The 14,280-nt window shown below is 41.7% G+C and overlaps 2 protein-coding genes across 2 annotated transcripts; one reads left to right on the forward strand and one right to left on the reverse strand.

The window, feature by feature from the left end:
- Positions 1 to 1,120: 1,120 nt before the first annotated feature.
- On the reverse strand, positions 1,121 to 14,254 carry LOC306696323 (uncharacterized protein). The gene is made up of 6 exons (XM_079159908.1): positions 14,150 to 14,254; positions 10,494 to 12,133; positions 10,350 to 10,360; positions 8,064 to 8,230; positions 7,750 to 7,869; positions 1,121 to 3,869 (listed from the first exon to the last, which is right to left on the reverse strand). Exons 2-6 carry the CDS (start codon positions 12,129 to 12,131, stop codon positions 2,371 to 2,373), a joined length of 3,435 nt encoding a protein of 1,144 aa, XP_079016034.1. The 5' UTR covers positions 12,132 to 12,133; positions 14,150 to 14,254; the 3' UTR covers positions 1,121 to 2,370.
- Positions 4,761 to 8,966, forward strand: LOC306695571 (mitochondrial import receptor subunit TOM20 homolog). The gene is made up of 4 exons (XM_079158834.1): positions 4,761 to 5,088; positions 7,781 to 7,862; positions 8,033 to 8,175; positions 8,297 to 8,966. Exons 1-4 carry the CDS (start codon positions 5,080 to 5,082, stop codon positions 8,339 to 8,341), a joined length of 279 nt encoding a protein of 92 aa, XP_079014960.1. The 5' UTR covers positions 4,761 to 5,079; the 3' UTR covers positions 8,342 to 8,966.
- Positions 14,255 to 14,280: the final 26 nt, after the last annotated feature.

Here is a 14,280-nt window from a genome sequence, read left to right on the forward strand (position 1 = left end):
ATACAGGATACAGAGAGACAATAGAGACAAGTCAGCTGTCAGGGATTGAATAACTTCAACCAAGGTTACTTTAACTTTTAAAGGAATAGTTAAAAACATGACAAAAATATGTAGTGTGAATATTCCACCAGTTCCTGTATCCACTATGTGGCGCCAGATAACACGCTTAAACATGCATTATGTTGCTCTATATCAAGTGTAGACCACATCATGTAAATGTCATGTAACTCGGATTCCGTTTGTCACATAACGCTGACTTCCTGTTGCCAGTAGGTGGCGCTATGACTATGAGTGGAAATTGGCTAGTAGGCATCCTCAGGCCATGACTGTTATCAAGTATGGCAAGTGTGGGACAGATTTGAGCAAGTCCAGTGGAGTTAAACCAGCTTGTTGTTTAATGGCGAATCACGTAAGATGGCCGCCACTCCAAGGCTACGCCATTCCATCAAACATAAAGCTTTGAGTACAATTTAATTGCAACGGTCTTTAGATTGTACTGACCAAATTTGAAGTGGAGGTAAACACTAAACTTCTTGTCCTGCTGCTGCATCACTTTCTCTTTGTCTTTGTAAAATGTTCAGGCAAAATCACTGTTGTTTGCATCACGTTCAGATTTTGCCACTTCCGACCCCTCAAGTTTCTGCGTTGCCCGTCTGTCTTGCATTGCCTGGAATCCCACAATGCCTTGCGATTTCCCACAAAAAATAAACGGTCAAACTTTGCGCTGCATTCAGTGGTTCTTTGGTGCATTTCTGTTTTATTCACTAGATGGCAGTGAAGACAAAGATTCAATTGTTTATGACTTTGGAGCGTTCACATCAGCCGACTCATGATTTCAGAGCATTTGAAGGGTTACAAATATTTTGCATGAACATTATAAAACTAAATGCATTCAATTTGAGTTCAATTATTTTGAACGACAAACTGTGTTAGGAGTAACACTTTAGCCTTTTGTCACTGTGGGCGGAGGACCAACAACCTTCTGAAACACGAGTCTTGTGAAGTCTATTAACTGATTCAGAACCTCCAGTTTCTGACTGGTTGATGATTTTTTTGAGTAATTTCCACTTGTTGAGTTATGGTTTGAGTGTCAATCATTACAATGTTTCCAGTCAAAGTACAAGAAGCTTTTATTGTGAAGCAGCAGTCACAGGACTCACAATACATTTGTACAAAACAAAACAAAAATCGCCAAAGTGACCAGTAATCAAACCAAGTAGAAAATAACACATTAACCTTTTATGTCCAGTATTATAATGAGACATACTGTATTCTGTAGACACTATAAGCATGTAATCATCCTTAATCTTAATGTAAAAGCAGGATTTTTCTGTTGTAGTTGGTTGAGGTGGAGCTCATTTTAAACTATTAACTAGTGATGTTTTTCATTATGGATTAATCTGTTGATTATTTTCTTCATTACTCAATTGTCTGTTCGGCTTTTTAAAAACAGTGAAAATAGTGAGAAATGCCGTCACAAATACCCAGAAACCCAAAGTGACACTTTCACAATGTTTGCTTTGTTCCCCCAGCAGTCCAAACCTCAAGATTATTAATAAATAATACATTAATATTATTAACATTGTGAAAAGGAAAAGCAGCAAAAATTACTTAAACCATCAAAATAATTTCCTATTAATTTTCTGTCAATTGACTAATGGTTCCAGATGTACTTATATAAACTATTGGACAGTTTGATTCATGAAAAAAACACAACTTGTGTGTAAACCAGGCATTTCTGTTCAGTGTTCGATGCTCAAGTCAACTCATTACTCAGGCCTTGTGTTCAACAACTCATTTGTTTTTGTTGACAATCAGTTTTTTTTAATTCATAAGTCGTCTTACCAATATTCACAAAACAAATCAAAATTGGCCAAAGTGACCAGTAATAATTTAAACCACTTCATTCGTTAACTGTTTATGCCAATATAACAACAACACAGACTGCATTCTGTAAACACTATAGGAATGTAAAAGGCCTTTCTCTTAAATGAAGCTTTATGACTAAATGAAATATTCAGCAATATGTTTTCCATTTCTGCACATCAGATATAATTCGTTTTGCTGAATTACTCAAAGTCAAACTTCAGCTTCAAGTATTTTGTGTCTTTAGAGTGAAAATAAAAGTCTGTGGGTTTAAAAAAAGTTTGAATAGATTTTCTCCATATAATGTGTCATGATGCAGAGCTTAAGAGATGAAGACATAGATTATGTAACGGGATACATATAATTAAAAGTCTTAATGAAGTGTAAATTAATCACCACAGTAAACCGATTCTGTAGAAGATAACATTTAAAGTTAGAGTACATATAAAATATGTACATTTATTCCCTTTAATGAATGAAATCATGACATGAAAAAGAGAATGATTAATTTACTCTGACAGGAGAGATGATCAGAGGTGCAGCGTTTTTACCACCATATTTATGACTAGGACTGAAGTATGGGAAGAGTTTCTCAGTGAAGGAGCAGCCAGTGAAGGAGTAGATAAGAGCTGCAGCATCTACGGCATAGAAGGAGACCAGACCCTCCTCATAATCCACAAACACCCCAACCTTCTGAGGCTGAGACTTCAGAGAGAGAGGAACTGACGGTGCATCAAGAGCTCTGTACTCATTTCCATTTGTCAACCATGCAGTCCAGTAACCATTCTGAGGGTTCATTGCGATGAGTTCCTTCCTGTTGATCGACTCTCTGGCCACTCCTAAATCCCACTCAGTCTTTCCTTTAACTTCAACCTCAAAGTAAAATCTGCCAAAAGAGAAACTCTGCTTCCCTAAAACACAGGGTTCGAGAGAAAATCTCTCGGGATTGTCTGAGAGATTCTTCTTCACATCACCACGTTTGACTTGTTTCCCATCAGCAGACAGGATGAGTTCAGGATGAGCTGTATCAGGATCAAGAGTCACATCCACTGCAAACTTCTGGACCCTCTTCAGCTCAGCTTCAACCAGCTTCTTTATCTTTTTACTGAACGTCTCCTCCAGCTGAGCCACAGCTCTGACCACAGTCCCGTCATACGATGCTAGAGTGATGCTGACCTTTGTCCAGTCCATGGTGGTTGGTGGATGGTCGATGTTTGAGGACTGGACACTCTGGAGAAGATAGAGGTGGTCTTCAGAGAGTGAGAGCTGAACCACCTCAGCGCTTCTCTTCATCAGCTCAGAGATTTCCTGTTCCAGCTCTTTGATGGAGTCTTCAGCCTGTTTCTTTGTCATTTTCTGCTTCTCTTCTATTGTTTTGATGAGCTCATTCATGCCTCTCTCAACAGACTCCTTCAGATTAGTGAAGACCTGAACACCTTCTGCTTTCTCTCTGTCTGCATCTTCCTGACTGAGGTCGACTGAGTGTTTGATCTCCTGAATCTTCAGTCGTCTCTTCTGGATCATCTGCTGAATTTCAGCCTTCATACACATCCTGTCTTCCAGGTTCTCCACAGGGTCGATCAGCTGATGTCTTCTCAGGCCTGACATTGTCAGATGAGGCTCTAGGTGAGTCTCACAGTAGGAGGCCAGACACACCAGGCAGGACTTCAGGGCCTTCAGTTTGGTTCCACTGCAGAAGTCACAGGGAACTTCTCCTGGTTTGGACTCTTGTTGCTCTGAGCTGCTGGCTTTCTGTTGAGCTGACTGTCTGAACTGAGCAACCATCTCAGAGATGAAAGTGTTGACTTGCAGCTCAGGTCTTGTCTTGAAAACCTTAGTACACAATGGACACATGTGCTGGTCGTTGGTATTCCAGTGTTCAGTGATGCAGTCTTTGCAGAAGTTGTGTCCACATGATGTGCTGACTGGATCATTGAACACATCCAGACAGATGGAGCACAGAAACTGATCTTCAGATGACAGATAGTTTGCAGCAGCCATATCTACACATAGTGTGGAAGAAAAGAAAAACATTTTATTCAAAATACTGTTTAATTATTTGTTTAAAAAGGAAACAAGTGTGATTCTTTTTATATCTTTTAAGTAAGCAACCAAGATCAAAGTCGTGCTGACAAGTTCAATCTTGCTACTCTTGCAAAGCAGCATAGAATAAGTCTGATTTGTATTGAAGAACAGCACTGCTAACACATTTCCTCTGGCTGCCTCACATTAAGAGCCTCCAGCTGGTTCACTGGTAGGAAACCTTTAATGTGGAACAACAAGAGGCAATAAGGGAAGCGATCAGTGAACAGCAATAATAGCAGGAAAGTATTAGTGAGACAAAAGTTAAAACCACAGAGATTCAGCTACAAGTTCCTAAAGTCGTGAGAATGTTCAAAGCTGTTAAAGTGAGTTACTGTATAGTGGGACTGTGGACAAACAGACAAGTTATATTGTGAACAATTGATCAAGTATGAAGTGAAAAGAGTGGAACTTCCTGCCTGAGTAAAGTTAAAGTTTTGTGTTAATCCTGGTTGTTGAAAGTGTAAATATGATCAGCTGTACTCACCAGTGTTTGGAAGAGACTCTGCTGTGTTGTTGAGAAAGACCTGATGAAGTCACTTTGACTTTTCTTTGAGAGAAAAACAGAGACTTGTCTTTACTGCAGTGTGTCTGCCACTCTGACAAACTTAACTTTCATTTCTGGAGTGTGACGTTGAAGCTCTTATCTTCACAGTGTAGCTCCGCCTCTTATCTGGTGAGGTTGTGTTTCCTCCCTCTTTACACGGAGTAGTCTGGCTTTTTGCCTAGAGTCAGTCATGTGACCCTCATCATATTTGTCCCAGTTGTCTCTCCCATACACACCCCAAAGCCTGTCAAGGACATAAGTTAAGTACAAGTTGATCCAATGCATATGATTCATATCAGACATCTTGTTGATTTATCTGAACACATCACAAAGGTAAAAATGATTTTATGAAATACAGTGAACCTGCAGGTAGCACATGGTAGGGCTGAAGTTAACCGTTTCAACAGTTAAAATCATGACACAAAACAAAGTTTGTTGTTATGGGGAGTTATGTGCTTCAACTATTTCTTGGTCTTTAATTTAGTAAAAAGGTGATCATTTGTACTCTGACTGTACATGGTGTTTTTCTTTGTGTTTCTGTCGCAGGGCGGAGAAAGCAGACGGCAGCCAAAGAGAGGGCAGGTATGGCAAAGGTGAGCACAAACCTGTTGTACCACATCCTGTTATCACCTGTCAATCAATTCAGATCAGTGAGCTGTATGGTGTGGGGAGGAAACTAAGTTTTGAAATAGTCAAATATTACTCAGTGACTCTAAAGTTTGATAGTCTTACTTGATGAAATAACAGTCACCATAAAATAAATATTATTACTATCAGTAACATTTTGTTTATTTTTTCTTTACAAAATCCTCTAACATTTACATTAACACTGTGTGCTATATAACTGATAATAATAATAATAATTAAAGCTGCACGCAGCGATGTGCGGGTCGCGAATGTCTTCAACCATCGGACAATGCGAACCGGAGTTAAACGTATTTTACCCGTGTGGACTGTGTGACACTGGAAATTATGTAGTGCAAATATTCCACCAGTTCCTGTTATCACTATGTGGCACTAGATAACATGCTCAAACTTGCATTATGTTGCTCTATATCAAGTGTAGACCACATCATGTAAAAGTCATGTAAATCTGATTATTTTTGTCTTTTAACGCTGTCTTCCTGTTGCCAGTAGGTGGCGCTATGACTACGAGTGAAAATTGGCTTGTAGACATCCTCAAGCCACGAATGTTATCAAGGATGGCAAGTTTGGGACAGATTTGAGCAAGTCCAGTGGAGTTAAACCAGCTTGTTGTTTAATGGCGAATCACGTAAAATAGCCGCCCCGCCACAGCTACGCCATTCCATCAAGTGTAAAGCTTTGAATAACTTTTAATTGCAAAGGTCTTTAGATTGTAATGACCAAATTTGAAGTGGATCCGACAAAGTCCATAGGAGAAGTTCATTAAAGTACAGTGACTAGAAATCAAGGGAAAATGTACACAAAAATCAAAATGGCCGAATTCCTGCTCATTTTAGAGCATATTTTCGAGATACTATTTTAAAGTTTCCATGTGATACATGTGCCTGCCAAATTTCATACATGTAGGTCAACCATAGCGCTGGGCTGTGTTTTTGAATATTTGTAGGGTGCGCTGTCGAGGAAATTAAGCCAAAAAGCCATATGAAATATTTATTTCCATCACCTATGACACCTGTGCAAAGTTCCAAGGCTTGTTGATCATCCTAAACCACAGAAAAATAAGCGTCCTTTTTCATGGTGAATGACGCGTTGCCACGGCAACAGCGTTTAACAACAACTCACGGCTTACCTTACCAAATTTGAGACTGATCTGGGCAACTTCCTAGGAGAAGTACATCAAAGTATAAAACTTGTCATTTCCTTTTGCCAGTAGGTGGCGCTATGACTTTGTGAACATTTTGGCATGGAAATGTGCTCAAAACTTGACCAGTGTCATGCATAAGAAGTTTGGGTCAGATTGAATAAAGTACCTTGGAGTTACAACAACTTCCTCTTTAATGGCGAATGGCACGAAATGGGCACGAAATGGGCACGAAATGGGCACCACATAAAATCCAGGTCGTTCAAATGCAGTAGACCATTTTAGAAAATGTTCACCATTAAAGTCTTCAGATCATCCTGACAAAATTTGAAGTAAATCGCATAAATTCTGTGGGAGGAGTTTGTTAAATTACAATGCATGAAAACAATGAAAAATGCCTAAAAATGCAAAAGAAACGGCATATAACTGTATTGCTTTCTAGTGGTTGTATGGAAGACAAATTTGAAGCTATATTACAGGACACAATGTGGACATATGCAGCCGATTATGTGATGATAGGCCACATGGTTTTGAAGTTATATATATTGCTGTAGAAGGCCACGCCCCTATGAAGTTCATTGGTCCATATATTCTTAATGCAAAGAGATATCAACAAGTTTTTCGTAACTTATGATGACACAGACCCAATAATGATCCATTGCAAATGTGGTACCAATCAAACCCAGCTTGTAGGAGAACTTTGCAAGAAGTAGTTTTTCACAAAATTCAAAATGGTGGAATATTTTGGGAGGCAGAAGTTACAGGTCTTATTGGCTTTTTTTGAGAGTAGGCGGAGCTGGACGTGTGTGTCGAATTTCAAGTAAATCGGACGTACTTGGTGAGAGGCGCCGCCGTTCAAACTTGTAGGGGGCGCTAGCGAGCAATTTTGTCATACTCGAGTGTGCGACACATAAAATATCAAATTTTTCACCAGTCCTGATATGCTTTCCAACTCTGGTAAGTTTTCAGATATGATAAAGCCCCCAAAAAGGCGATGCATTTGCAGAATAATAATAAACACACCAGTTTCAATAGGGTCCTCGTGGCCCGACTTCGTCGGTTGCTCGGGCCCTAATAATAATTCTAGTAGAAGCAGTAAGCATAATTGTTAGGCTTTTATTCTGAAGTCAGCACATCTTCAATTCCTGTTTTATTCTGACAGTTTGATGACAACGGGCTTTAAGATGTATCATGTAAACATAGAAATGAAAGAATATGATAATGAATCTACTTTAACAGTCACCCACTACATACTTTTATTTTAAAGAGGAATTCAGTGATCAGCTGTTTGCTTTTATCTGGCTCCTTATTGGATGATTGTGATTGAAGGAGGGTCCCAGCATGCAGATGAAGTTTAACTGGCTCACAGATCAGAACTCATTACTGATCACCGTATGATGACTTCCTGTGAGGTCTGACCACAGAGACCCCAAAAAGAAACGGTGAAAACCAGAGAGAAGAGTTTTACTTCCGGTGGCTGACCGTTGTTTGTCCTCCAGCTCCCGGACCTGAAGGACGCTGAGGCGGTGCAGAAGTTCTTCCTGGAGGAGATCCAGCTGGGGGAGGAGCTGCTGGCTCAGGGTAACACCTCCTCACACCAACACCTTCTTTACAGTCACAGTTTGATTTTATTGTTTCTCAGTCTTATTCCAGGCAGCAGTGAGTTCTGTCAAAGTCTTTCCTCTGGTCTCTGTGGAGTCCGTAATGGTGTCTTTACACTTCACGTCTGGTCTTTGTGCTTCGCTCCACAGGAGACTATGAGAAAGGTGTGGACCACCTGACCAACGCCATCGCCGTGTGTGGTCAGCCTCAGCAGCTGCTGCAGGTGCTGCAGCAGACTCTGCCTCCGCCCGTCTTCCAGATGCTGCTCACCAAACTGCCCAGCATCAGCCAGGTAGGCCCAACACTTCTCTTTATTCTCCATGTGGATCTCCATGAGTCCTTCTGTTCTCCACACAGAAACAAGAACAACAACAGTTTAAAATCACGGTTTGTTTTCTGCTCCTGTCCTGCAGCGTATTGTGAGTGCACAGAGTCTGAGCGAGGACGATATAGAATGAGGACCAGGAGGAGACAACCCGCAAACCATCACCCTCCTCTTCCTCCCCTTCCTCTTCCTCATGTGGACCTTCCATGACGACCCTGCCAACGCCTCGGCCTCCATCACTCCGGCCGACGTCCATCACTGCTTGAAGTGGAATTAGTTTTTTATTCCTGCTTTATCCATGACAGTAGTGTTTTGTTTTTTTACCTAAATTACCCGTTTTGGGGTATTAAGAGTATCTGGATCATAACGGCCAGAGAAACACAAGAGCCCGTCCCCACTTCACCATCATTAGGTATGTACTCATTAAGTGGACCGGGTGTTAACATGAATCAGCTCCTTCCTTCAGGGTGGTGTAGCACACGTCCTGACGGCATCATGTACCAGGATTACACCGTCTGACATGTTTGTACCAACCATCTTCATGGTTCTTATGATATCAGTCGTGGAAAGTTACAGAAACAGGAATCTTCTCTTTGCTCGGATGCTTCACAAGGTATTTATTGTTTTCTTTTTGTTATCAGTCGTCTTTCTGTTCGTTCTCGACTTGGAAACACTTTTGAAAAAGTGATGAAAAGTTTTGTTTTGTCATTTTAAAGAGGACGACCCTCTTTAGGAAAATAAAAAATGTGAACAAATTCTGAAGTTGTCTTGTGAGTTTATTTTAAATGACATCACGCCTCCTCCAATTGTTGCTCGTCTCTGTGCACGTGTCATCGATATTTAGAAAGTAGCTTCTAGTGAGAAAACATTTAAAATAGTCATCCTACAACATTTTAAAACAGGTCGTGTCTTCATTTCTGTAATTATAATCTCACAGGACAAACAAAAGAGACGTCCTAGAAACTACAGCAAAGATCTTCTCCTACAGAGAGATTCATCCACAGCAGGTAAACACTAAACTTCTTGTCCTGCTGCTGCATCACTTTCTCTTTGTCTTTGTAAAATGTTCAGGCAAAATAACTGTGTTGTTTGCATCAATTTCATATTTTGCCACTTCCGACCCCTCAAGTTTCTGCGTCGCCCGTCTGTCTTGCATTGCCTGGAATCCCACAATGCCTTGCGATGTCCCACAAAAAATAAACGGTCAAACTTTGCGCTGCATTCAGTGGTTCTTTGGTGCATTTCTGTTTTATTCACTAGATGGCAGTGAAGACAAAGATTCAATTGTTTATGACTTTGGAGCGTTCTCATCAGCCGACTCATGATTTCAGAGCATTTGAAGGGTTACAAATATTTTGTACGAACATTATAAAACTAAATGCATTAAAATTTGAGTTTAATTATTTTGAACGACAAACTGTGTTAGGAGTAACACTTTAGCCTTTTGTCACTGTGGGCGGAGGACCAACACACTCCTGAAACATGAGTCTTGTGAAGTCTATTAACTGATTCAGAACCTCCAGTTTCTGACTGGTTGATGATTTTTTTGAGTAATTTCTACTTGTTGAGTTATGGTTTGAGTGTCAATCATTACAACATTTCCAGTCAAAGTCTTATACAAGAAGCTTTTATTGTGAAGCAGCAATCACAGGACTCACAATACATTTGTAATAAAATACAACGTCAGTGTTTAGTGCTCAAGTCAAAGCTAACTCAGACCTTGTGTTCAACAACTACTTTATTTTGAAGTTTTTATTCAACAATCATATATTTACAGATTTCTTAAATTCTGTTCCTTCCTTTCTGACTGTATCATGATGCTGTTGCTACATTTTAACATTCAACTTTGTGTTTTCCTGAAACAAACAGCAGAGTTTGCTGTAGCGAGGTTAATGATTAACCGTGTTAATAATTAGCTTCGGGGCTAACACCCCACACTATCATCAGCCTTGCATGCAAGTCACATAAATGTGGCTAGAGTCTTGAGGAGTTGTAGCATCATCACACACACACACACACAGAACACTGGCTAACGTTAAGCCAGGCTTGCAATACACTGGTGGAAACCCTGACAGATAATGCCAGACAGACACACAGCTGACAACCTCACTGCTAAACTAATTAATGTGAAGGAGACTTACAGGGAAAGTGGCTGCAGGTGTACGAGTACATGATCACAGTATCTGTGCATCCCTACTGTTACCAGATTCTGTAGAAAATAAGATGTAGAGCACACAGGGTTGAGGCTGAATATGTTCCTCTGAATGAAGTGGGATAAGTGATCAGTTTACTCTGACAGGAGTGATGATCAGAGGTGCAGCGTTTTTACCACCATCATTCCTACAGGGACTGAAGAATGGGAAGAGTTTCTCAGTGAAGGAGCAGCCAGTGAAGGAGTAGATAAGAGCTGCAGCATCTACGTCATAGAAGGAGACCAGACCCTCCTCATAATCCACAAACACCCCCACCTTCTGAGGCTGAGTCTTCAGAGAGAGACTGAAATGGGACTGAGCAAGAGCTTTGTACTCATTTCCATTTCTCAACAATACAGTCCAGTAACCATTCTGAGGACTCGGTGGGATGTTTTCTTTCCTTTTGACCGACTCTCTGGCCACTCCTAAAGTCCATTTAGTCTTTCCTTTAACTTGAACCTCAAAATAAAATCTGCCAGAAGAGAAACTTTGCTTTCCTAAAACAACATTACAGTAAGAAAATCTCTCTGGGTTGTTTGGGAGATTCTTCTTCACGTCACCATGTTTCACTTGTTTTTCATCATCAGACAAGATGAGTTCAGGATGAGCTGTATCAGGATCAAGAGTCACATCCACTGCAAACTTCTGGATCCTCTTCAGCTCAGCTTTAACCAGCTTCTTCATCTTTTTACTGAGCGTCTCCTCCAGCTGAACTACAGCTTTCACCACAGTCCCCTCATATGATGCTGGATGGGCACTGACCTTCGTCCGGTCCTTGGTGGGTGGCGGGTGGTGGATATTTGAGGACTGAACACTCTGGAGAAGATGGAGGTGGTCTTCAGAGAGTGAGAGCTGAACCACCTCAGTGCTTCTCTTCATCAGCTCAGAGATTTCCTGTTCCAGCTCTTTGATGGAGTCTTCAGCCTGTTTCTTTGTCGTTCTCTGCTTCTCTTCTATTGTTTTAATGAGCTCATTCAGTCTTCTCTCAACAGACTCCTTCAGAGCAGTGAAGACCTGAACACCTTTTGCTTTCTCTCTGTCTGCATCTTTCTCACTGAGGTCGACTGAGTGTTTGATCTCCTGAATCTTCAGTCGTCTCTTCTGGATCATCTGCTGAAATTCAGCCTCTGTCTTCTTCAGCTCGACCTTCTTTCCTTCACATTCTTCTTTCAGAGGAACAAACTCATGCGTCTTGTGATCTAAAACAGTGCAGAGCATGCAGACACATGTCTGGTCGGTCTTACAGAACAGCTCCAGAGGTTTATCGTGCTTCATACACATCCTGTCTTCCAGGTTCTCCACAGGGTCGATCAGCTGATGTCTTTTCAGACGTGAAGCTGTCAGATGAGGCTCCAGGTGAGTCTCACAGTAGGAGGCAAGACACACCAGGCAGGACTTCAGGGCCTTCAGTTTGGTTCCAGTGCAGACGTCACAGGGAACTTCTCCTGGTTTGGACTCTTGTTGCTCTGAGCTGCTGGTTTTCTGTTGAGCTGACTGTCTGAACTGAGCAACCATCTCAGAGATGAAAGTGTTGACGTGCAGCTCAGGTCTTGTCTTGAAAACCTTTGTACACAATGGACACATGTGCTGGTCGTTGGCATTCCAGTGTTCATTAACGCAGTCTTTGCAGAAGTTGTGTCCACATGGTATGGTGACTGGATCAGTGAACACATCCAGACAGATGGAGCACAGAAACTGATCTTCAGATGACAGATAGTTTGCAGCAGCCATATCTACACATAGAGTGGAAGAAAAGAAAAACATTTTATTCAAAATAGAGTTTAATTATTTGTTTAAAAAGGAATCAAGTGTGATTCTTTTTATATCTTTTAACTTTTAAGTAAGCCACCAAGATCAAAGCCGTGCTGACAAGTTCAAGCTTGCTACTCTTGCAAAGCAGCACAGAATAAGTCTGATTTGTGTTGAAGAACAGCACTGCTAACACATTTCCTCTAGCTGCTTCACATTAAGAGCCTCCCACTGGTAGAAAACTTTTAATGTGAAACAACAAGAGGAATAAAGGAAGTGATCAGTGAACAGTAATAATAGCAGGAAAGGAGGAGTGAGACTAAAGTTCAAACCACAGAGATTCAGCTACAAGTTCCTAAAGTCCTGAGAATGTTCAAAGCTGTTAAAGTGAGTTACTGTATAGTGGGACTGTGGACAAACAGACAAGTTATATTGTGAACAATTGATCAAGTATGAAGTGAAAAGAGTGGAACTTCCTGCCTGAGTAAAGTTTAAGTTTTGTGTTACTCCTGGTTTTTGAAAGTGTAAATATGATCAGCTGTTGAGAAAGGCTACGGGTCCAGACGGCATCAGCTCAAGGCTCCTCAGGTCCACTGCAGACCAGCTGTGTGGGATAGTGGAGCACGTCTTCAACTTGAGCTTGAAGCTGGAGTGAGTACCACAGCTGTGGAAAACATCCTGCGTGGTACCAGTCCCAAAGACCCCGCGACCCAAGGACTTCAACAGCTTCAGGTGGCGTTAATATCCCACCTGATGAAGACGCTAGAGAGGCTGGTCCTTGGGCATCTCCGCCCCCTGGTGAGCTCATCTCTGGACCCACTCCAGTTCGCCTATCAATCTGGCATCGGGGTGGATGACACTGTCATCTACCTGCTACACAGATGCCTTTCTCACCTGGAAACGGCTGGAAGCACTGTGAGAATCATGTTTTTTGATTTCTCTCGTGCCTTCAACACCATCCATCCTTTGCTTCTGAGGGACAAGCTGGAGCAGACCGGGGTGGACCACCACCTCACTGCATGGATCCTGGACTACCTCACCAACCGTCTTCACCATCTACACCTCGGACTTCACACACAACTCTCCTAACTGCCACCTGCAAAAGTTCTCAGATGACTCTGCAATCGTCGGCTTCATTTATATACAGGGAACTGAACCAGGACTTTATAGGATGGTGCCAGCAGAACCGCCTCCAGATCAACTCTGGTAAAACCAAAGAGCTGGTGTTGGACTTCCGCCGGGGTAAACGCTCTCCTCCGATGCCAGTGAACATCCAGGGATAGGACATTAAGATTGTGAGATCTTATAAGTACCTGGGTGTTCACTTGAACAATAAACTGGACTGGACTGACCACACACATGCACTTTATAAAAAGGGTCAGAGCAGACTCTATCTGCCGAGGAGACTCAGGTCTTTTGGAATGCAGGGAGCACTCCTGAGGACCTTCTTTGACTCCGTGGTGGCATCAGCCATCTTCTATGGAGTGGTCTGCTGGGGCGGCAGCATCTCGACGGCTGACAGGAACAGACTGAACAAACTTATTAAGAAGGCCAGCAGTGTGCTGGGGTGTCCACTGGATACGGTGGAGGTGGTGGGAGACAGGAGGATGATGGCTAAGCTATCATCCCTGATGAGCAACACCTCCCACCCCATACAGGACGCCCTGGCAGCTCTGTGCAGCTCCTTCAGCTGCTGTCAGGCTGCACAACCAGCTGTGCTGACCACACAACACAACACCAAAAAACACTAATAATCTGTGCAATACAAAATACTCTGTCTGTATATATAATATTCTTTATTTTAATTTTTGAGTTTATTGTGAATTATTGTTTTACTTAATTTAATAGTTATATTACTGTTGCTCTTGTTTTTTACTATGTATCTTGTGTGCACTGTCCACTTTGCTACTGTGATCCTGTACATTTCCCCACTGCGGGACTAATAAAGGATTATCTTATCTTATCTTGTTGAAAGTGTAAATATGATCAGCTGTACTCACCAGTGTTTGGAAGAGACTCTGCTGTGTTGTTGAGAAAGACCTGATGAAGTCACTTTGACTTTTCTTTGAGAGAAAAGCAGAGACTTGTCTTTACTGCAGTGTGTCTGCCACTCTGACAAACTTAACTTTCG

This window comes from Pholis gunnellus, assembly GCF_910591455.1.
Source record: "Pholis gunnellus genome assembly, chromosome: 5".
In the NCBI taxonomy this organism is placed as follows: Eukaryota; Metazoa; Chordata; class Actinopteri; order Perciformes; family Pholidae; genus Pholis; species Pholis gunnellus.

Excerpts from the sequence above, each read along its gene's own strand:
- LOC306695571 (XM_079158834.1), top strand. Across the intron at positions 7,863-8,032 it reads GGAGGAGCTGCTGGCTCAGG|GAGACTATGAGAAAGGTGTG; the intron begins GTAACACCTCCT and ends TTCGCTCCACAG. Across the intron at positions 8,176-8,296 it reads AACTGCCCAGCATCAGCCAG|CGTATTGTGAGTGCACAGAG; the intron begins GTAGGCCCAACA and ends CCTGTCCTGCAG.
- LOC306696323 (XM_079159908.1), bottom strand. The coding sequence starts at position 12,131 with ATGGCTGCTGCAAACTATCTGTCATCTGAAGATCAGTTTCTGTGCTCC. Across the intron at positions 7,870-8,063 it reads CACACACGGCGATGGCGTTG|GTGTTACCCTGAGCCAGCAG; the intron begins GTCAGGTGGTCC and ends TGGTGTGAGGAG. Across the intron at positions 3,870-7,749 it reads ACAACGGTCAGCCACCGGAA|ATATGGCTGCTGCAAACTAT; the intron begins GTAAAACTCTTC and ends CACTATGTGTAG.